The 23,655-nt window shown below is 40.5% G+C and overlaps 1 protein-coding gene and 1 non-coding gene across 11 annotated transcripts; both read right to left on the reverse strand.

The window, feature by feature from the left end:
- Positions 1 to 454: 454 nt before the first annotated feature.
- Positions 455 to 21,983, reverse strand: LOC115585757 (protein kinase C-binding protein 1-like). Of its 10 annotated transcripts, none has more exons than XM_030424386.1 (22): positions 21,873 to 21,983; positions 19,976 to 20,211; positions 19,643 to 19,878; positions 14,729 to 14,799; positions 14,051 to 14,214; positions 11,400 to 11,543; positions 10,833 to 10,946; positions 10,608 to 10,700; positions 9,671 to 9,758; positions 9,526 to 9,581; positions 9,350 to 9,427; positions 9,143 to 9,258; positions 8,540 to 9,015; positions 7,015 to 7,143; positions 6,718 to 6,882; positions 5,969 to 6,469; positions 4,238 to 4,711; positions 3,989 to 4,134; positions 3,792 to 3,872; positions 3,628 to 3,706; positions 3,213 to 3,452; positions 455 to 1,675 (listed from the first exon to the last, which is right to left on the reverse strand). In XM_030424386.1, exons 3-22 carry the CDS (start codon positions 19,654 to 19,656, stop codon positions 1,497 to 1,499), a joined length of 3,408 nt encoding a protein of 1,135 aa, XP_030280246.1. In that variant the 5' UTR covers positions 19,657 to 19,878; positions 19,976 to 20,211; positions 21,873 to 21,983; the 3' UTR covers positions 455 to 1,496. The 10 variants fall into 10 exon arrangements, with proteins under 10 accessions (XP_030280246.1, XP_030280236.1, XP_030280237.1 ...); XM_030424376.1 differs by having other exon boundaries at positions 11,400 to 11,621; XM_030424377.1 differs by having other exon boundaries at positions 11,400 to 11,621; positions 19,972 to 20,211.
- Positions 21,511 to 21,583, reverse strand: trnak-cuu (transfer RNA lysine (anticodon CUU)). Its single transcript has one exon. It is a non-coding gene; the product is annotated as a tRNA-Lys (tRNA).
- Positions 21,984 to 23,655: the final 1,672 nt, after the last annotated feature.

Raw genomic sequence — 23,655 nt, forward strand, 5'->3', positions numbered from 1 at the left:
GTCTTTGGACAAGGGCCGAGTTTGGAAAAAAATCAGACTTTTACATTAACCATGTCTGAGCTGTAAAGCTCAAATGGGTTAAAACAATGCACTACTTGTTTTATTGTCTCGGCTTTGTTCATTCACTTTCACAATTAAAAAGTACCTATAGGAAAACATAAATCTCAGAAGTAGGTTTTCAGCTTAATTTCCATAAAGAACAACTGCTTTAACAGTCTTGGTTAGACTTTTTATTACAATAAGTGTATTTGTGCGCTTAAAGACATAAATATCTAATGCATCGGTTAATTAGCCTACTAATAATCATGATCAAAGGGCCAGATTGAGGTTATTAAAAGGGCCACTAGTTGAATAGGTTTGATCCACGTCTTCAGTTTCTGAGTGATCATCAAATGATAAGTGGCCATTTCCACAGAAAGAGGTCTGACAGACACTATAAATGAATCAAGGTGTACCAAGTTGATCAGAGCATTTTTATTTTTTCTTCAGGAGTCCATTTATTGTATGTACAATATGTAAACACAAACGAGACACAAGCTCAAAACAGACATGCTCACAGGAAATATCCAGCCAAAATGCAGTTTCTATTAATGCCTAACCAGTTCTTATACAAAGTCCGATCAGGATATACCTCAGCTTTGGATAACCGGTTTAACAGAGATTTGCTCAGAGCTGACATTCATGTGAAGTAATTTATTTTCAAATAACTTTGTTTAGACACATAGAAATGTGATTTCATTAAACATACTATAAAAACATATAACACTATAAATATCGTTCAGGTATTTTCTTACAAAAACTTTGTACATTTAAAATTTTTTAGTTCTTTTTAATAAATCAGATATTTTTTTCATTTTTTTAAATGTAGGTCTATACAATGTGGAACGACAATACAAAACTGGTATGAGCCAAAAATGCCACACAAGGGACATAGTTGAAAACATGTTTTAACTCGTATTACTCAAAATACCTCAGTTGACATGAAGCGAGCATTGTATAAAACTTAAAGATGAAACTTGCATAACTCAAAATACCTCTGATGGCAACATGATAAATGGGTATAAACTGTTGATGGCTGTTCACCGTTTTTGTCTCATAATATGGATAGCAGTCAACAGAATAAAACACCAATGAAGTACTTATGAGCAGCATTCAAAGTGTTAATGTAGCAAATAATCTGTGTTGATACAATCTTGTTCAGACTTGAAACAAAGTGGTAACAGAGCTATAACAAACCACAATATGAAAACATACAGACTCACATTTTATTTCTCAAGACAGACTACTTTCACATGGTGAAACCCACCGAAACAGACTTGTGGAAACTGTGAGAGATGAGAGACGAGCGAGAGAAAATGTCCACCAAGTAGATGCACATATGGGGAATGGAAAAATCAAAGTGATGTGTCAAAAATGTGCAGGCCTTCGGGCTTTTAGTTTGACGAGACAAACCCTGCAGCCTTGCAAAAACAGTGAGAGTATCTGTAGTGTAGCAGTTAGGTCACAGTGACACCAGCACTGTCCTTGCTCTTGTCCATATATGTGGGAGAGTTGTTTTTGTCCGATATGGATCCTGCTGCTGAGGGAAGGGTCTGATTGGCAGGAGAGTGGCCCGATGATTTCGCTGAAGGGTCTGAGTTGGGCTCGGCTTCTGTCTCCTGCTGTGACGCCGTGGCTAAAAAGGAAAAGCACAATTAGAACACGGACATTTTATATCTTTTTGTGTTTACAGTATTCTTTACCTGTCAGGATGGGTAAACAGCAATATAAATAGAACACAATGATGAGGTTACCTACTTGCCACACTACAGTTTATATTATATGGGCCAATGAAGTAGTGATGTCCCAATACTGGAATGTTCTAACTTTCAATACAATACCTTAAAAAATATCAATATTTGATATACAGGGGAAAACCACTGAGGTACACATGTTATGATTTTGAATAAGATCAATAGAAACAAGGCTTGTGTACTCTGTTAAGTAACAGCCTTTAAGAAGAAGAGGGAGGAGGTGGGTCTATTTGGACACAGTGGTGTGTGTTGACCCACTTCACAATGAGTATTTAAACAGTTTATTCAGTATCGATACTTTGACACTTTCGACAACATAGTTATGAAGGAATGTGCGCTTGGGTTTATTGGAAGAACTACAGCATGACAGACTGTTAGTGGTGATGTCATGTTGGTTGTACATTTGACATTAATTGCAAGATACTGAAGCATATAGTATTATATAGAATTTGGGGATAAGGAACTGCCTTACAATTTCAGAAAATAATAAAATATGTCCGTTTCCCAAAAATGCACAACATTTGAAAAGAATGAGTTTAACATCAGATTTATGTGAGAGTGGACAGAGATTATCTTTGAATCCAGAGAGCTTTCATGGAAATTAAGATAGAAGTTACAATTATCTCTTTTCGAACTATACACAAGAAAAACCTAGCCACTAGAGTCTGATTAGTTTTTGCTTTTATAAAAATCTAGTAAACGTCAGAACAAGAATTCAGTGAATATTTTTCTACAGCTCGTGGCAATAAATTCGGTAGCAGAACACATTATCTTGAATTAATTAATGTAACTATGCGCCATGTGTCAAATGTTTTGTTTAATATCAAAATTGATATTCTAAGTCAATGTTTGTTTTTACATATCTTTCTTTTTAAAATATTTGTATTCTTATATTTGAACTTCTGCAATATCATGTCATTTTTTTCTGATTTCTCACTTACTCAACATTCATATTTTTTTTATAAATATTGTATGAGCATAGTGAGAGAATGCCTGAGAACAACAGTGTCTTCGCCACCAACCTCTTCCCTATAATTGTTCTGTATAAAGCAGCAAACTGTCCTTTGTGTCAAATAACATGTCAGTATTGAGGTCACAGCACTTTAGGAGTAAATACTGGGTGCCTTGTTTGTAACAGGAAACGCGAACACTGAACTGGAGAGGCATTCACACTGAGAAAACACAATCCAAGGATAGCTCTGAGAAAAGAGAAGTGCCTTTATTCTGCCTATAAATTCATTGTTATTAATCAAATAATTGAGCATACTATTTTTGGCTGCTTCCCCATCTTGAGAATCTTTGTTAGACAACATTCAACAAGCTGCCCAACTATCGTGCGTCAGGTTTGTGCATCACAGCGTCAGTGTAAAGTCAGTGTAATATTAACATTGGACACACTAGTGAACATGATTATTTTACCTGACTGTGTGCAGGACTTCATGTGTTCTGGCCAGTGGGCTTGCTGGCAGGGGTAGTCACAGTAACTTGTATTCCAGCAGCAGTAGAAGATGGCTTCTTTCCTGCAGTTGGCGCACCACTGTTTCTTTTTGGTCTCGTCCACTGCCTGCTGCTTTTCAGACTCTGTCTGCTTTTTCACTTCAGCCACCAACCGTTCTCTCTCCTGCTCCAGACTCTGCCTCATCTCTGCCATTGTCAGTTCTGCAAGTGAGACAAAATAAAACTAACTTGAAACTGGTACCAGGTGTGAAAAGAAGAAAGAAGAAACAAACAAAAAAAAAATCTGTGTTTATCAAATATTCGTAAAGAGACTGGTTCAGTACAACATCAACTCTCAGGAGGTGTGGGGAAACATTCTTGGAAGCAGGAAACTTACCAAGATTGTGCTTCATCTCTGACAACTCTTGTTGATGCAGCCACTGGAGCTTTTCAATCTCTATCCTTAACCGTCGGATCTGTGGCAAAAACACAAAGAGTTTGAAACTCTGCAAGTATTATGACAAACTAAAAAAAAGCATCAGTCTATACGCCAGAATTTACCTCTGCAATTGTGTTTCCTGATGTGTTTTTGGAAAGGTCATTGTAGATTTCGGTCATTGTCCCTTTTATTGTATCCATGATCTGCAAAAAAGATAATTTAGTCCACTGTTTTAATGACTTTTATCCTGACAAAAAATAAGGAGTAACTGAATTAATAAAGTAAAATAGGAACGAAACAGCTGAGGATGGCAGCTTACTTTGTTTGTGTACTTTGCTATATCTGCAGCCACGTCTGCTGAGACTGTGGGGATCTGCACGTCTCCGGACATGAAAGAAGAGGAGCTTCCAGAAGTAACAGAAGCTGTTGATGAGGAGGTACTCTGAGGTGGGTCTTTATGTTGCACTGCAGGAGATGAGGGTGGGAAAAGTGAATTTAGGCATCTTTCAATTTCAGTGTATTCTGTTATATTTGATGTTGAGATGAATGATTAAGCTTGTGGAGTTACCCTTGGCTGCTTGTCTGGTCTGATAGCGGGTACTTGAGGAGTCCTGCTTTTGTGACTGCAGCTGCTGTGGGCTGCGTGTCTGGCCCTGACTCTGGGCCTGTGTCTGCACTGCTGACTGCTCTCCATGCTGCTGCTGCCTCTGCACCTTCTGCATGTGCCACTTCTGAGACGACGTCTGGAATTTGGTTGGATTCCAAACAACTGCTCGCTGCACTGCCTGAGCCGTCTCCTTAGGCAGTAGGGGGCGCTGTTTCTTTACAGCTGCAGGTACTGGAGATGCTGTGGAGACTGAGGTGGAGGCAGGAGAGGAAGCACTGGTCGATCCGCTGCTGGCTGTGGTGGTACTGGCCTGACCAGAAGCTGCAGTGGAAACGAGGTTGAGGGCTGCTGTGATGGCGGGTTGCAAAGAGTCTTTCAGGTTAGAGGCGGCTTCCCGTGACGGTGCAGCTGCTGCAGCAGATGAAGGCACTTTGCCTACGAAGAAAGAAAATAATATTGCTCCTTCAGAGTGGCACTCAAGGTTCAACCTGAAGCTATTTTTAAATAGTTTACTGGAACAGGAACAGGGGTTTTTTTTAGAACAATTAGAAATTAGTGGAAGGGGAACTCCACCAGTGTTACACATCAAAATATGGTTACAGTGATGAAAATCAGAGGGCATGGAAATTGGTTTTCCCAGACCTCTGTAGACAAAACTGGCAACAGATTTGTGTGTTCCAAAAGTCTGAAGCAGCTTACAACTGCACAGGTTCTTCTTGGACATAGATTTCCTAAAAATTACTATCAAAAGTAAAAGTAAAATAGAAAGTAAAAATGGTAAAAGTTGAAAATTGTTCACCCCCAAAGACATTTATATTTAAGTCCACAGATAGTGTTTGGAGACCACTGCAGTAACAGGGACTTGTCTACCTCGGGTACTGCCCCGGATCTTTCCTTGCTTCCTTGAGGCAACAGCTAGCATAACACAACCAAATCTCTGACCAATTGTTGGTGGCTGAATTGCAATATGGGTCATGTAGGCACCAAGTTTGGACTTGACCAAGTTTCTGAGTATTTAAAAAAAAAAAAAAAAAAAAAATTATAAAAATCAATGCTGCAGTATTAAACTGTAAATCATGACTCCAACAACTCCCTTAAAACTCTTATGGGATCGATGGATGTGTTAAGGTCAACCATAGACTTTAAAAAGGTAGTCAGGGTTATTTATAATAATAGATACTGAAGGGATTTGGGTACGTGGTTGAAATTAAATAGAATTTGTAACCACAAATTGAACAATTAATATTTAGCAAATGATGTGTTTAAACAAAAACGTGCATTCGATTCATTCTAAAACAATAGTTTTTAGCGGTGTACTAGAGAATAATTGTATGCTGCGGCTGCACCTATCTGTATTATTCCCCCCCCCCCCCCCCCCCCCCCCCCAACTGTCCTTCTAACTGAGACACAAGTCATGATGATAACTGGAAAATACATAAACAACAAAAACTACATAAAAATAGCATAGACCTTTATGCTGATGGTCTCGTTTGCTGTCACAGGTCATAATCATCAGAGGAATCACCAGACTGTTTCATAAGCACCTAAAAGTTCCTCGTAGTCACTTTTAAATAAAAGGTCAACATTACAGTTACCAAGACCTTTCTCAGCACTTAAAAAAAGGGGGGGGATTTGATTCCTTGCAACATAAAAAAAAGCAAGTGGTGTGCTCATGTCTTCGACTTGTCTCACCTTCCAACTTGGCAACATTAGACTCTTTGGGAGTTTTGGCAGCAGAAGCTCCCGGTTCTCTTCTTGCCCTCTTTGAGTCACGTCCTCCATGTTCATCCCCCAGGTCAATCACCAGCTCCCTTTCAGAATCAGAGTCTTGCTCACCCACTGATGTAGCAGCAGCTCCTCTGCCCTCCTCTGGAGCTTTGGCCTTGTCACTGTGGGGCTGAGACTGGGGCGTTCTGGGCTTATCCTGCAGGTCCCTTTCTGGGCCATTACTGCCCTGCTTGTCTTTGAGCAGGGCTTCGGTGCTGGTTTTAGCCGGTCCCTCCTTAATCTCTCCCTCTGTGCTTGTTTTGGGCCTTTTTCTCTCTGCTTTGTCTTTGTCATCCTGAGCGGAGCTCTTTGGCTTGTGTTCCTCATCACTGAGATATTCGCTGTCACTAGAGTCAGATTTCTCCGAGTCTTCGGAGTCACTGTGATCCACACCTTTATACACATCCTCGGAAATCTCATCGATCCCTGTGTAAAGAAATAAACATTGATTACATGTTTAAAGGAGTCAAATGCTTTTTGTTAAACAGAACAGAATTAAAAAAAGATTGTTTCTTCTGTAATAGCCGGAGAAATATTTCACACCCCAGGTCCATTAATAATTTACTATACCACACTATAAAAATCAATCCATCATGGAAATGGGCCGTATCGCAAAAAAACTTCTAATGTGAGCACAGTATGACAGGTACAATATGAGGTGATTGTGCATGTACCAAGCTGTGCCTTGCAGCTCTCAATAGTCTTGTCCAGGCTCCTGATGGGTCTCTTTGGGGTAGTGAGGGCAGCTGACCCTCCCTGTTGTTGCTGATTTTGCTGCTGTTGTTGTTGTTGCACCGTCTCACTCAGCTCCTTCAGATCCATCTCGGCCTTCACTCGATCTGAAAGGAAGAGGGAAATGTTCGATTTCAGGTCAAATTCACCACACATTCATCATGATAATGACGATGACAAGTTGATTACTAGCCTTAAGGACAACATCATAACAGTGTATTTGTACTGTTAGTACTGACCCAGGTTGAGATTGAGGATGCCCCCTGTGCCTGCAGTCCTCTCCTGCTTGGGCACCAGTCCAGGGTTAAAGGGCTTCGGGCTGCCGGCCACACTGCCTGCAGCACCCATCTTACCTGAGACAGGAGATGCTGTAATTACAAGAAAAGAAAACAAGTTCAGAATATTTGCTTGTTGAGGTGAGATGTTTTTACAATGACAAACATACACTTATGGGTGTAGACTTTACACAGTCTTATTAACCCAAACACAAGTTCTTCTTTTTGTACTTCTGGTTCCCTCCTCTGAAAGTCAAAGTCAATGGTTTTCTGAGTTGGGCGATGCTGAAGTCATGTGACGATTATGTAGTTTGATTAGTTGTGCAGCATTTTAGTTGCGGTGATTGCATTTATATGTATCCGTCAAACAAGTGGTTTTTCATTTGTGATGATTATCTTGCTGAACAAAATGTGTGCAAGTATCATTAACTTGTGTTTGCCACAACCAGGGAAATGCCTACTGAACACAACACTGACTTATACAGAAGTTGACTTGAGTAACTTGTTATCAACAGTTGTCGATTTGCACATCAGGCAGTTACGGAGCAGAAATATCCTTCATTTGGAGTTGTGTTTCCTGACACCTTGTTAGTTTAAGTCCATTTTCACTCTCTTAGCTCTGGTTTTGGTCTCCATTGACTCCTGAAGGGAATATGTAACTCTTTAACTGCTCAATCATGTTTACCAGCAAGATATATAAATGTCTTCTTCTTTCATTTGATACCGATCAGGCAGTGTACCCCGAGTTTCCACAGCTTAATACTGAAAACTGTTGCCAGGTAAGGCAGAAAATGTAACTATGAGTCACAGTCAAAGTTAATCAGAAGGGTAATTCTAGGGGCCAGACAGCTAAGTATTCCCTGAAGTTCATCTCTACAGGAAAAAGACACACACCCCTGTCTACATCAGTGGAGCTGAGGTGGAGCAGATGAACTGTCATAGGTTCCTTGGAATTACCAACGCTGACAACCTTGGTCATCACACATCACCACCATGGTTAAGAAAAGGCACATACAAGACTTGACTTCCTATGGAAACTTAGGAAGGCTACATTCCAGAGCAAGATTCTGGCCAGCTTTCACCGAGCAATAGAAAGAATCCTCACTGGGAACATCACAAACTGGCATGGTTCATGCACAGCCCAGGACAGGAAGGCTCTACAGTAGGTGATTAAATCCACCCAGAACATCACTGGTACTGATCTAGAGTGACATCAGTGAAGTGAGATGTCTGCACAGAGCCAAAAGGGTACTAAAAGACAACATTCACCTCAACCACAATGTGTTCACCCTGCTGGCATCTGGCAAAAGAAGAAGACGAAGAAGAAGTATCCGCTGCTGAACCACCAGACTACCGAGCAGCTTCCCAGGCTGTGGTACAAATAAATTGACCTTGTACCTGAACCCTTTCACAGTGTCACTTTTTGTTTCACATCAACCGTTGATACAATGCTTTGTAAAAATATTGACCCTTTTTAACATTTACTCACCAGAACAGTCCATTGATTCCTCTCCAGTGCTGTAGTGGAAGGCAGGATTCCTGCTGGCTTTTTCCATATCTTGCTCCCCATCTGACCCCGTGTGAACCGAGGAGTTGGTGCTCATGGGAGAACGAGGCATGTCTGTCATGGAGACCCTCCGACTCATGGCACTGGGTGTGGAACTCTTGCCGAGGACCATCTTAGGAGAGGCGGTGATATCAAAGTTGATGCGAAGTTTATCCGGTTTCTCTGTTTTCACTGTCCCGGCACCGGGGTTGGCAGGGTCCAGTAGCATCTGTAGCTGGTTATTGGGAGTGTAGGGAGTGCGGAAGGGTGCATAGTTGAAGACACCAAATTTCTTGCGAATGTTTTCCACATAGACTTCCATCTCTTGCATGGCACTGTTGAAAATGCTCTTTGTTTTCTTCACAGAGAAGGGGATCTCTTTGGACATGAGGTAGCAGTTGTTGATGGGGACCCAGGCCCTACATAAAAGCAAGGTAAAATTTACCCAGTTAGAACAACCATGAGACTTATTTTGGTGTAGTTTTGATCAAACAACCCTAATACATACAACAAATGTCCTCTTCATTGCTTCAAACCATATCTCACCTGTCATGTTGCCCAAAGAAGCGTGCGTCTACCTGCCCGTCCTTTTCCCGAAGTGCTTTTGCTGGCCAGAAGGGAAAGCCCTTCAGCTTAGCCCAGACCAGCGGGTGTGGTTGACTCTATTAGGGACAGAACAAAACATTTCAATGCCTCAAATGTCTAAAATCTGAACACTGTTAATACAATATGCAAGATTGTGTAAAGACCTACACATGGCTCACAAAACCAGTTGTCCCTTTTTTGGCATGACGACAGGTAGCACTCCGGACACACCTCAATCTCATTCATCTAGAAAAGCACATTGAATAACAAAGATGGAATTAATGTATTAAATCAGACACATCTACAGAATTGTGGCTATTATTAAGTTAGTAAAGCTTTGTTACCTCATGTTCACAAATCTTGACAATGACTTTCGCAGTTGCTGTTAATTTGTGATTACCTGGAAGAAAATAAGAAGATTAATTTATATTTTATTATAGTTTTATAAACGGTAGAGGGAATACTGATCTATACATCAAGATAGCCTACCTCCGTTGTAGATAATGCAGTTGTGTAGGATCCATTTCATATCAGCAAGAAACGCTTCAGTGCAGCCATACATTTTCTTTTTGATATTCTATGAAAAAAAGGTAATATATCAAACTTAAAGAAACTCGAAAGACAATAACACATTGATAAAACCTGAGCCAGAAAATATTGCTCCGCAGTACTGGATGATATGTTTTATTTGTTATGCTCTCTGTTATTCTCATACTTAATGTGACTCAAGTCAATAAGAATATTAATTCATAGGTTTATGTTGTCTTTTCCTGCTCTTCGCAGCATTTTGTTGTCTACATCAGTGTTTTTTAACCCCGTTCCTCAGGGAACACTGTCCTGCATGTTTTACATGTTTCCTGCTCCAACACACCTGATTGAAATTATCAGCCAATCATCAAGCTCTGCAGAAGCCTGACGAGGAGGCATTCATTTGAATCAGGTGTGTTGGAGCAGGAAACATCTAAAACATGCAGGGCAGTGTTCCCCGAGGAACAGGGTTGAAAAACACTGGTCTACATTAAGCAAGCACTTTTTTTATTTTTACTATTTTTATCTTCAAAGTAAAGAAAATAAATATTGCAAATGTATTTTCTTCCCTCTTAAATGTTTCATTTTGTAATTTTAAAATTGTACTTTTTTATTGCTTCTTTTTACATCTTGCATAGACATCTGAGCAGATACATAAGTACAAGATGCTGTTTTGCATTTTCTTTTCTTTTTATAAGCTCTCCTTTACTTACAATCATCTCATTCCCAACAAAATAAATGTATATTTTTTGCTACTCCACATATGTGTAAGCCAAACTTAAATTTTGTCAGTCCAAGTTACCAGTCTAAGTGTACAAAATGTGATTTTACAAGGCAAAAATATATAAAAAGTTAGAAAAAAAAACCCCAAAAGATAAAAGTCCATAAATACTGTTACCTTCTCTAAAGTACACAGGTCCATGGGGTGGAAAATGTACTCTGCATAATCTGGGTGCTGTTCTAGAGACACAGGCTTCTGAAAAGGCTCAGTCTGCTCGATTTAGACAAACAAACAAAAAAGAAAAAGAAAAGAAACAGATGCATAAGACACTTCGAGGATTTTGTAATTGAATATAAAACACTTTAATAAACCAGTTTACAAAAGGATCTTAACAAGTCTTACCCCAGGCTGTTTAATCTTTTGGAGTGCGAATTTGAGCAAGTAAGAGAGTTGGTCTATTGTCAGCATTGTCATTGCTTTGCTCTGTGTTTCAATGCATTCAGCAACTGTTATTTTCTGCAACAAGAATAACAAGTTAAATATTTAATAACATTAATGAACATATAACGAAATTACCCCAACACCATGCAAAAAAGAATGAACACTGATACTAAGCGAAATTTGCATGTTAATTTTGCAAAGTTAACATCATCATTTGATTTAGCTTGTAGATTAAAATTGTGCCTATGAAAAGAAGTGCATAAAAAAACTTAAATTTTCTAACATCTCTCAGACTTGTAGTGTGCGTAACTAGCTTGCAGGGGTGTCACACCATGTGTCATGAGGGCTCAAAGTCTGTGGATGGACCACAGATGACAGCAGGTGATTTCACCGATTTGTTCGTCCTCACTGGCTGCTCATGGCACATAGTATGACACCCCTTTCATCAACTAAGCAAGCAAGATTAGCCTTGAGTCCCACAATCACTTGTGTACACCCACAAACACACACACGTCTTCAGCGAGATACCTCACACTCTGGACAGAACCAGTCGCCCTCGGGCTCGGCTGGTAGTTTGAGGCACTTAGCGTGGTACACCCTGGGGCAGAGCTCACAGCAGAGCACCTGGCCCTCGCGGTGGCACAGCCAGCAGTAGAAGTCATTCCTTCCGTCCTGCGGTACAACATCAACAGGGTCTGTGGTGAGTGCTGGCTGCTTCATATAGTAAAAGGGACCATGTCTTAGCTCTGACTGAAATGCAGGCAAGAGAAACAGGGGGGCAGGTTTCAAAAAACACGCAGGAACACAAAAAAGGTGCAGTGCAACAAAAACAAGGCCACGGTAAGGTGGGGTAAGCAGGGTAAGCAGCATAGAGTAAAGCCAATAAATTACAATAAGGATGAGAAAAGACTTGAATATACAAGTTAACTGTCTGAACATGAAACATGTCATATAACCTGTCATGTAACCATTTCAACTATGAGTCAAACAAACTAACCCAACAGGTTTTTTTTTTTTTTTTAGGCGGGGAGCTTAAGCCTCTCGCCTGAGAGTAAACACAATATATGATATGGTTCTCTGGTAAGTACCTGACTGGGACTCTCTGCTACTTAATGGATCAATAGAAACTGATGCATCCGCTTTCACAGCTCCACATATTGTTTCATTTTAAGCTTATTTCACTTGAGCCGACTCCAAATCAGAGTAATGGTGAGATTCTATTGCAAATATTTGAGAATCAAAAGCATATCAGCAAGACTCTGAAACTTCCAACTCCAAATTATTTATGAAAATTGCACAAAATTAACTTTTTGGTCCTCCAGCCAAATGGCTAGTGAATGATCGTATGATGAAGTGGGAACTGGCAAGTACTGTCACTTCAGTATTGTCGTTTCAGAAAATTGCGTCACTTTACTATAATACAGCCTTTAAGACAACACTTATGCCATATCACGATATAACAATATCCTAAATGTATTATAGTCTCATATCAATCAATAACAATAGAATATCAATATATCGTCCAGCCCTTCTCTTTAGTGAAGCACAGCTACCACCCACTTGCTTATTGAACAAGCCTTTGGCTGGCAGCTTGCACAATTTGTGTGCTGTTTTTCTAAGATATTTAAATTATGTTTTAGTACCGTGCATGTTCAACAGTGGACTAAAAGGTTAAACGGGAATCACTCAGCTCCAGATTAATGTGGCAAACAGATAATAAAAGCTTCTGCATCAGAGTCATATATAATCAATATTCATTAAACTTGAATACAGTAAGTGACAATTGATAAGAAGGCAAATATAATGTCTAAAGAAAAGTTATGAAGTAATTGTGAGATTATCATGCAATGATGGTGCCGTTTTAAATATACACAACACACCAATCAGAATAAGACAAACTAAACACTATCACAGCAGGTAACATCCACACGTTTGTCCAGCTTTAAGTTGACAGCATACTACAGTCAAAATGAAAATTGACGTGCTCTCAAAGGTAATGTGGCTCAGTCTTGTTCCCCAGATTAGTAGCTGTACTATCACCTTCCAGGCAAATCCTATCTACATGTTGCTTTTGTGTTTAAATGGTAAAATCAGCATTCATTCCTGAGTTAAATGACTCCGTGGTAGTGTTGTGTACTTTTGCCTCCAGCTCCAATCCACAGTGATGGAAATACAACACCTGAGTGCACCGCTATTAGGTTAATATTACAGACGTTGGCGCCTAAACAGTTTTCCATCTGTCTCAGTTCAAGTAGTGCTGAAACTGCTAGCTGCAGTGAGTTTGAAAGAGAGATCGTAGTAAAATAACATATAGAAAAAATCTTCTATTGCTCCCTTTTTTCTGGTGCGTCCATGACATTAAAAGTGACACGAAAAAGAAGAAAGGCTAATTTTTCTACTCAAAATGAGGGAATCAAGTATTTAAGCAGTTTTACCCTTGAGAGAAGAAGATGACTACAAACACCAGTATGACCCTGTCAGAACTGCTTGTTGGACAGTCAAATAACTCCCTCCCTTGACAGCTCTCCGTCTTTGGATTTGGGCGGTGCCTGTCTAACAATTTCTATAACTTTCCAATAATGACAATCCAATATTCACACCCACTTCATGCCATGATCTGCCTCTTTTTCACCCCTTACACAACAACTTGTGGCACACAATATGAACACCTTCCAAGAGAGCCAACACCTCTATGATGCCAGGCTTTTAATTTGTTATAGCCACCGATATATCGGCTGGCTGGTATTATCCACCAATATTGACCTGTCATAGATATATCAGTATCGGCACATAATGTATCAGAATATTTTACTCCCCAACATCGGTATTGGTATTGTGATTGACCCCAAAAATCGATCAAGCCAGCTCAAGCATTCATAACTACTATAAACCAAATTTGATTTCCAACAAGATCAAACTAGAGGACATACAAACCGCTTCTTTTTGAGCATAATCCGGCCTTCAGCATTTTGTCAAAAATGTCATTGTTAGCTGGGTGGAAGGCAAAGCAACCCAAAGTCAATGTGGTTTGTTTAAGATAATCTGGGGCAACATTTCTTTTGCTAACTCGACTCTCTGGTGGGGGAGGACAGACCTCCTGCCACAACAAGTACACTGACATTTGGCCACATCCTTTGAGAACACGCCAGATTTTGAAATGAGCATACTGCAGCCCTTACCTGGTCTTTGCTGTTCGAGTTGATGGCCCCAGGCTTCTTCTTTTTCTTGATAGGGCTGGGGGAGGTGTCCGAGGGAGAGTGTCCATTGGAGGAATGGGTGGGGCTCGACACCTTTCTCTTCTGTGGTGCCGCTGGTCGCTCCGCTGACCCGGATGGATCAGGGACTGGATGCAGAAAGAAGAAGAAACAGGCTTGTATTGTTCACTGCACTTGAGTCAAACACAATACAGCTTCAGAAGATTAAAATGGGCATGAAATTAATTGTCTATTCCAAGAGAATAAAACAATGAAAGATTAATCACTGATCCCAGCATCACATGTTCTTAGAGCTGACTGGGAAACCAAAGAAGTGCAAATTGAAGCAAGCTGAGAAATTTGATTTTATCATCATCATCATCATCATCGTTGTAACGTTAAAATCAGCTGATCTAAAACGCAGTATCTGAAGATGCTACTTATACAGATTAAATTACCACAACAAATATCTAGAGGGCTCCATTTAACTTAACTAGAACCTGTGGTGATACACTAAATCTTAGACAGGCAGCCAAGCATAATGGATCGTCTTTACACTCCTAAGAGACCAACAAAATGCCTTACACTGCTCTTGAAACTTAGAGTAAATAACCTCAGAGATGCCCTCGATGTTTTGCGAGCTGTTCGGCCTTAGAGACTTACCTTTGGATCGTACAGACGCATCCATCCCCTCTACCACATCAGACTCCGTCTTTACCTCGTCCTCAGCCAGACTGCAGAGCACCAAACAAGAGCACACAGAAACACAGAAAGAGAGGCAAAGTCAGAAAGGGTGTTCAGAAACCACATCAGCATAACAGTAAACAAGTGGAACACCACCTAAGGCACCTCAGTCCCAGAGGATCTGTCAATAGGGACTCTGCAGATTTCCATTGTTATCGTTGTCATTTGATTTCTATTCTGATTTCTGGCATCGTGCTGCGAAGTTCAAATCCTTTCCATATCATCAGTGACAAACGAGTCTGAATATAGTCTTTATGTTACCGTTCGCTCTCTTGAAACAATCACCATGGCAACACTCCCCTCCGCTAAGCACAAGTTGATATTCACAACAACACATAGGGCCATTTAGCTGACATTACCCTGCACCTCTGTTCTTCAGGAGAGATTTCAGCTTCAGATAGTAGCCTCACTCACTATGTTGTGATCTTTGCTGTGCTTTGTTAATGACAAACAGAGAATAACCTTATAGTAAGGAGGGAGCCAGAGGGGAGTTAGTCCGTACTACTGGAGGGAAAGTGTCTCATGGGGATTAACGGTATACATTTCTGCTGTCTCTCAAGCCCCTTCAGTAACAACAGAGAAGCCTCCAAGGATTTGGGCCCATTCTTGGAGACCAATAGCAAGAGATGCATCTAACAAGCTTAAAACAACACCTAAAATGTTTAAATCACTGATGTAAACTTTGCACCACCCATATTTTCTATTCAGGAAACATTAACATACATAATTGTGGAGTTAGATAAAATCAGAACTCAATATATCTCCATATCATACTCCTGTATCACACATTAGTAAATATATAGATTTTGAATCAATCCAAAGATTAAAAAACCATCTAAAACCTAAGAATACAGTATCTTCAACAGACAAATCCAATACAGGGAAAGCCTGATTTCCCAGGTCCCCACTCCTGCTCTCATCTAATTTCCTGTGAGGTAAAAAAAAAAAGAAAAAAGAAAAAGAGAATAAAGGGACTCCGACGATAAATGAAAGTCTTTGAGTGTTTGGCTCCTCCTTTGTCAGTGCAACAGAGGCCCTCGTTCTAAGGATGTAGCCTTTATTCACAAGCCCCGAGAAGAAAAACCCTCGCGAGGACCCCTGACAGGTCACACACTTGACCAGTTCATAGCATTGGCTGCAGCTCTGGTTTCCAGCTAGGATGATGGGTTTACAGGCTACGACTCAAAGGTCAACCACATTTGTGGGATAAGCTTCTTTTTTTCCCCCTCTTTTGAAAGTGAAGGAATGCTCTTCATATCCCCTCCTCCGCCCTTAAAGAGACATTCAACACAAAGTTGATCAAATGTCAGTTTGGTGATAAAATACATATCCTGAAAGCTTTAGTGGATCAGCGAACTCTGGAAGAGATTGGATGTGATCACATCAGCCATTAAACCTATACTCATTTAGACACCATGCCAACCTTGATGTCTGTGACACAATTCAGAGGTTTAACAATGATTAAAAATAAAGAATGCTGTTACCAAGCCAACACTGTAGCTCACAATCATCAAGGCTGTTCAATACATTCCTCGTTCTCTCTCTCAGGCATTCAAACTGGCGATCACAGACAGCTCACCAAACTGAAATTAAGGAGAATAAATGCATCATAACTTTGACACAGCTTGAGCAGAGTTCCTTTAAAACATGGCATATGCGTATCTTGTTTCAGTCTGCCAACAGTCACACACGAACACACACACACACACACACACACACCCCAACCCCTCCGGGGCCTTCCTGTTCCGGACTGAGTGAACAAACGAGGCCCACATGAAAATAAGAAAACCAAATCGCTCTGCTTCGTGTACCACAGCCCTGAAAAAAAGAGAACATCCGCCATCACCAGGCAGCCCCAGATCTGCTGAACGGAGTGCCACAAATAATACCAAAGGCAAGACAGTACTGCAACTACCAGGAAGAGAGAATGACCAGCAGAAAAAAAAGTATGCTGCTCCAAAGGGCATTCTCAGATCAGGAGCTGTGATCCATCACACAAGGAGAGTAAGGCAAGTAAATCCTCAGCAGATTCTGGCATGTATTCCAGAGAGACGCGAGTTCGACAAAACACTGACTGCATCTCCTTCTCCAAGTAGTACCTGATGGACAAAACGGAAACAACACTGAATCAGTGCCTTCAGATTCCTCTCCTGTGAGAGAGACGAGCAGGGTTCTCTCGTCACAGAAAATGGAGGCCACAGCTTGCTCCCCTCCCCCCTCTCCCCCATCCCCCACTCCGAGGCTCAGACTCAGGCACTGGCACATCCATGCAGGAGGACCAGAGAGATCTGTGGAGATTACAGTCCAACATTATATATATATAGAAAAAAAAAACAGCTATGTCAAGACAAACCTTCACGGCCGATCACCGAGATAGAGGAGAAACACAGCAGAGACACGAGGAAATCCAGCAATGTGTGAAGCACTCATCTGTTTGTTTCTTTTTTTATGTCTTCAATCTTGGCCTCCCTCCTTCCCTGTGAATACTGCTGTCATAGAATAATTAGATTTCATTTTGAAGAAAGAGAGACCAACTCTGTGAGGCCACGCTCAGATCCTGGCAAAGCTATTCTCTACACCTTGAAGAATTCACAGTTTGTACACATCGAACAGGCAAATATCTGATTAAAACAGCCACCAGGAAAGCCACTCATTGCAAACATAGCACTGCACTCTTTCCACTGGAACTGCTTTTGACACTTGGGATTAATACCATTGACTAGAAAACATCCCACTCACCAGGCTACACAAAACCCCAGAGAGGCTATTAGGCTTTTTTGAAATGACAAGAAACATTCAGCTTTAACTACACCAACAACCGAAGAAATATTTCCTGATAGCGTTTGCTTTTCCTGCAATCAACATAAACAAAATAAATCAATTAAAAAGCACAAGTTACATTTCATGAATTAATTATTTAAACGCATTATACAAATCCTGTCTTAGCATGATTCCTTTAAAACAATGATTCAACACCAAAAGTATGCACAGAGTATTCTGTATAAAAGAAAAGATTTGACCTGGATTTTATATAAAGCTGTAAAGGGTGAATCAAAGATGGCTGTGGAATTTTCCAGAAGGCCCTTGCTCTCCCTGCTTCTCTCCCTCTGATTGTCAATCTTTAACCTCAACTGCAGCTGCAATTGGCTGGAGGGCCAACAGGGTGGAACATTATTGGTCGGCGGTGCTGTGCCACACGGATCACAGTGTGCAGGCTCCCCTCTTCCTCTTAAAAAGCATTTTTGCTGCAATGCAGAGATTTCCCCCCGTATTAGACGCTTTATATTCCTTCGGTTTAGCTTGCCCTTTCTGATTATGACAGAGTAAATCAGAGGGGATTTGAAAAAGGCCTTTTGGGAGATTATATTCCTGGTTGTGGTGCATAACTCAGTGGTTCAGCATTACAAACTCTGCTGTCCTGTTTATAGCTTATGTTGCCTCAAAAAGAGGCCCAGATGATTAGTCCACGCACATTGTTGACATTTCTAACTCTCACTGTCGTATTTATATTACAGGCTCAGAGAAAGTCATTATTATTGTTCAGTTGGAACGTTTCACTTTTGATTCTGGTGTCACAGAGAGCTGACATAGTCGTCCTCCAGGAGGAAACACTGACTGTAACACTACTATTTTCTGTAGAGGAAACATGCCATGTGTCAGGTCACAAAGGAAAGAAAACATTCTTTGTTTCCCCCACGTAATAAAGCCTGCTAAACCTGTGATACATGCAAGCACAAGTCTATGCTCTGAAAAAGTACAAAATGGGAACCGTAAGTAGTCTTCACCTACAAATTGTCTTTTTGTGTAGATTTCCTATCAAATGTTGTAATGGAAAAGCTTCTATTTTTATCTGTATCTATATAACATGTCATGTAGAAACTTGTCGTGTAGAAACATGTAGCATGTCATGTCGTTTCTCTGTCCTGCTGTCTGATCAGTGGAGAGAAGAGCTCTCTCAAACACAAAATGGCCACTGTGAGGATCAGAGAGTGAGGGAAGCAGTTTCACAACAGTGCTGCGGAGTGAACGCAGCCCTGGAGAGTGAATGGAGGTAAACTGTGTCTCAACATATTATATTTTTAAAGATTAAACTGGAGGGATTACAAAGTATTGCCCTCCAACTACAGGCTTGTTTCACGTGGGCTCCTCCTCTGACCAATATGGAGCGCAGAAACCCCCTCCTCAGTACAGCTTTCATGCAGGATCCATTTTAAGCATACATTCAGTTTATAGGAACATTAGGCTAAAACAAATACTCAGTTATGCTCTGGACTCCTTGTCGTCCTAACAAGCACATCTGTTGCCCCCTACGTCTGCTCCCCAGCCTGGCATGACACACAAGAAAACAGCACAGAGCCAATCCACTTACAAAGGGTACATAATACCCCCCTTCCTCCACCTCCACTGCCCATCCCCCATTCTTTTTCTCTGCCAGGCTACAACACAGGGCTGCCACAACAGAAAGGAGATGTGGGTGCCATTTCTGAATCTAACTCTCTTTTGCATTATAAAAAAGAAAAGGGATTTGCCATGGATCACTCTGCCTCCTGTATGGCAGCCTGGTTGTCTGGGGCACCCATGTGACCCTGAGACACAGAGAGAGAGCAAGGGTGAGAGTCGTTACCCAACCCCCCACCCTCAGCGCTGTGGAGCAGAGAGGCCTGGCGAGGCCTCCAATCCACCCCAGCTCCTCCTCCTGCTGCTGCTGCTGCTGCTGCACTCTATACTGATTTTAAGGTGTGCACATTTATCATGAGAAACCAACATTCACAACAACAATAAGAAGGAAGCCATGTTGTTATCAGAGAGATGAGATAGAAAAACAGAGCTTACCTCTGTGGATGCATGGCTGCCTGACACACTGTTATGTCAACACTTATAAAACATGGAGGACACTCTCAGCCCTCAGCCGGGGAAGGCTCCGCTCTTCAGGCAAGGCGATCAGGCCCCAGTGATGTTAGCCAGATCCTGACTGGTCGCTCTCCGCACAGGCAGAATACAAGGCTGCGTCTGATTGGCCGAAATGTTTCCTGAGTAATTATCTTTGTTCAGTGCAGGCAGGGGCAGCACTGAGAGTGTCAGAGACAGGGGAAGAAAAATAAGCAGAGAGCTAGGCCTAAAACCACAAAATAACATGATTAATGTGAGCAATTTTGACATACAAACCCCATGTAACAACGGTTTAGAGCTTCCAAGTGTAGAATCTGTCGGTGGATGTGTCATTTGAAGGCTTTAAAAGTAGAATTGGCAGCATGTAGACTGAGAGGAGCAGGACACCATGGCTTCTCTGCACAAGCCTCCATTTTTTTATGTGGAGAGGGCCTTTGTTTAAACTCCTCCCTCCCTCTTGGTTTCCAGAGAAAAGACAGGCTGTAGCTTCTCACCTATTTTGGCAATTCAGTCTGAAAAAAAGAGAAAGAAACAGAAAAAGGCACCACAAATGAGAAATGATACAGTCAAAACAATAACGGTTTGTTGTAAGGGAAAGGGAGGGACATCTAGAATTTTGAGGAAGCTGTGGGTTTTTACACGTTACTATTTTGACTGTAATAACCTTAATATTCAACGTCCAAGTAAGTTTAAACCAAACACATAAATAAATGTACAAGCCTCTGTTGAGCAAAAAGTAGTAAATACATAAAAACTGAAATTGAATATAAATCCACCCAGCTCTTCTTCCGTGCGAAGGAACGCTAAAATTCAAAGGAGATTTGAAAAACACTGGAGGAGCATTGACATTAATAATAAAACACAGCAGCATAAAGTACAAGTTTTGTCCCTTTCACATTCGACGGCTATGGAACTGTTTACACTAAATACAGAAAAACAATGTCATGAAATCTTGATTACAATCTTGGGGACGCTCATTACGTGTTCTCATTTGGCTAAGATTTAATCAATTGTTGACTCAGCTCTATGTTAGGCTGTAATTCATAGTGATACTGGACTGCATTGTATAACAGTGTTACTCCTCAACAGATTTAATATGAGATGTCCAAAGATTAGACACAAAATGTTAAATGTCATGCAATCCATTACTGCTAATATCTATATCTCTATTTGCATTTACTTTATATCACCATGATGTACATTAAATCCAGAGAAAGAATTATTTTCTTGCACTTTTTTATTTTATTTTTCAATACCTGCACAGTTATAATACCTTGTACAATTTAAACCGCCTCAGTTTGCACATACTCTGATAAGATGACAGTAATAAGAACTGGTGGCTCGACTATCACGTTCCTGTGGTTAATGTTTTTATCCTTTAATTCATGTTAAATTCTTGCTTGCATTTGCATTGTTATATTAATGTGTGTGTATGGGATTTATCTGTGTTGTATAAGCTACTGGATCTATCTATCCATCTATCTATATATATATTTGTCTATCTTCATATCTATCTATCTAGAGCTTAGATTACATAATTGTGTTAGATTGTCTTGTGCTGTTTTAGACTATGTGAGACTACATTACACTGACAGGGTTATCACTGGTTTATTGTTCCACAGATGTGAAAAGGGGTTCAGAATACATGGTAAACCCTTCAACCTGGTACAACTGAAAGTTACACTTACACAAACTACAGTTCCCCTGCCTTGTTCTCAAAAGAACAGGACGGTCCTAAATGGTGATTCAAATCGTTGCCAGTCTGTACCAAACATAATGTTCTCTATGAGTAGCGTAGGGAAAAGATTGACCGCCCAACGTGGGGCTCGAACCCACGACCCTGAGATTAAGAGTCTCATGCTCTACCGACTGAGCTAGCCGGGCTGGATTGTCAGTCAGACTCGCTCTATCAAATTATACTCTATGGAAACGATCAGTACTTCCGCTATAAACGTCGTCGCAGATCGTTGTACTGATCTCTACCACTGTGACTGAACTGGGAGAGAAGGGGTTAGCAACGTCCTGCTGTCACGGTTCTGTCTCATACTGACCTCTAGCGTCGACCAGCAGGAAGTGTCTCATCTAAACTTCAGTCTTTAGCTAGGCTAAAAATTGTAGAGTGATATACATCAACGCTATTAGTTGTTAAACGGACATTAAAGACTAACGTTACCTTCTCAACTGCAACCCCCTTAAAACGGCTGGCTTTCGCTGACAAACCAGTTTTTTTCGCGAGACTGCAACACCGCTCCAAAAGCTTAAACTTCACTTGAGGTGACGGCAGTGAAGAGCTGACGTGTCGAGCGTCGCGTCGCAGACTCAATCATGAGTCGTGTAGGTAAACGTAAACGTTTGTCACCTGACTGTTTATATTCTCCGCACGCTGTCTGAAAATCTACGCTAAGTTCGAGGAAAAAAACAACAACTCAACAATCATATGACTTATTATCTTGTAACTAACAGGTTAATTGTCCTGTATGGGAGCACTGCCAGTGTAATGTAGTGTAACTTCCGGTCACGTTTGTTTGTTTTGTTTGTTTTTTTTTCCTTCAAAATAAAATATTAAACAAGCAATTGATTAACGCTACCTCGAAGATAGTGCACAGTATATTGTATTATTTTGGTAATATTGTGTACCCACAATTCAACAGCATGCATATGCCTACACGTCCTGAACACAAAATCTTGCTTGAGGTAAGATTCTATTTTATTGTATTTTGTTTTCATGTCATGCATGCAACCTGAACACAACATCTTACTTGAGGTAAGATACTATTTTATTGTATTTTGTTTTCATGTCATGCATGCAACCAACCTATAACAGACAACTAACCAATATGTTGGGATATGGATGCATATTTGCATGTTCATGGATATGCAATGAAATGTGTTGCATTATGTTGGGGGACTGGAAACATTTACAGCAAACGTATAAATATGCCATGAATATAAATGACACTTCTGAAGTAAGAAAATGTTTCAAGAAAATTCAAATAATCCTTGGGAAAATATGGCCTACAGTCAAATTATCTTAAAAAGTTGGGATTTCAGCTCAGAAACTATATTTTGCAAAAAATAATTGTGAGGTAAGTACTACAACCATTATGGAGTTGAGGTCCGGTGAGCGTGGAGGGAGGGCCATGGCCCCAAATACACCAGAAAGCTTTGCAAGAACTATCTGATGACCAGTGAAGACAAAGGAGTCCTGACTGTGATGAACATTCCCCCACTGTCACCTGACATCAACCCTGCTGAACATAAATGGCAGCATTTAAATACTGAGAAAGGCAGTAATTCTGTGTCGTCACCAGAAGCTGTGTCAAACACAGAGTCATAACATGAGTCATCAGATTTTGCACAAACTTGTGTAGTCATTGCCACCTCCAGTGCATACTGTCATTAAAGCAAAAGGGAAAGCTGCTATTATCGTTTGTAAAGAAAAAAAATAGTATTGTATCAAAAACGAATGCAAGATAGAAGTGTTGTGGCTAGTGGTCTAAGACCTTTGGAATTTACTGAATACCATCAGAGCATGAAATAAAATAGATGGTGCAGTAATGATAACGGTCTCAAAACGAGAATTTGAGCTTTGGGCCAATGAAAGGCTGGATAAATGTGGATAATACTGCAGGACTATTCTCATATCATACTGTACTTAAGTGGTGTGAAGTCTTTATCAAAACTACAATTAAACAAATTGTAATAATCATGGGGCTCTAGGGCCCCCTGTGGGTAACTCAGCTGTGCTATTTTGATTGATATATTTCATTTCCAACATGTAAAAACAAACAGTAAAATTAAAGCTTTCAAAAAACAAGTTAAGAACAAGAAACATTTAATGAATAGTAAACCTCTACAACAAATTCAATAAAGAATAAGGTTATCAAATAATTATAGTAGAGTAAAAGTACAATATTTCCCTCAAAAGCTTAGTGTCGTGGAAGTAGCAGGAAATG

The sequence above is a fragment of the Sparus aurata genome, chromosome 7 (genome assembly GCF_900880675.1).
Source record: "Sparus aurata chromosome 7, fSpaAur1.1, whole genome shotgun sequence".
In the NCBI taxonomy this organism is placed as follows: Eukaryota; Metazoa; Chordata; class Actinopteri; order Spariformes; family Sparidae; genus Sparus; species Sparus aurata.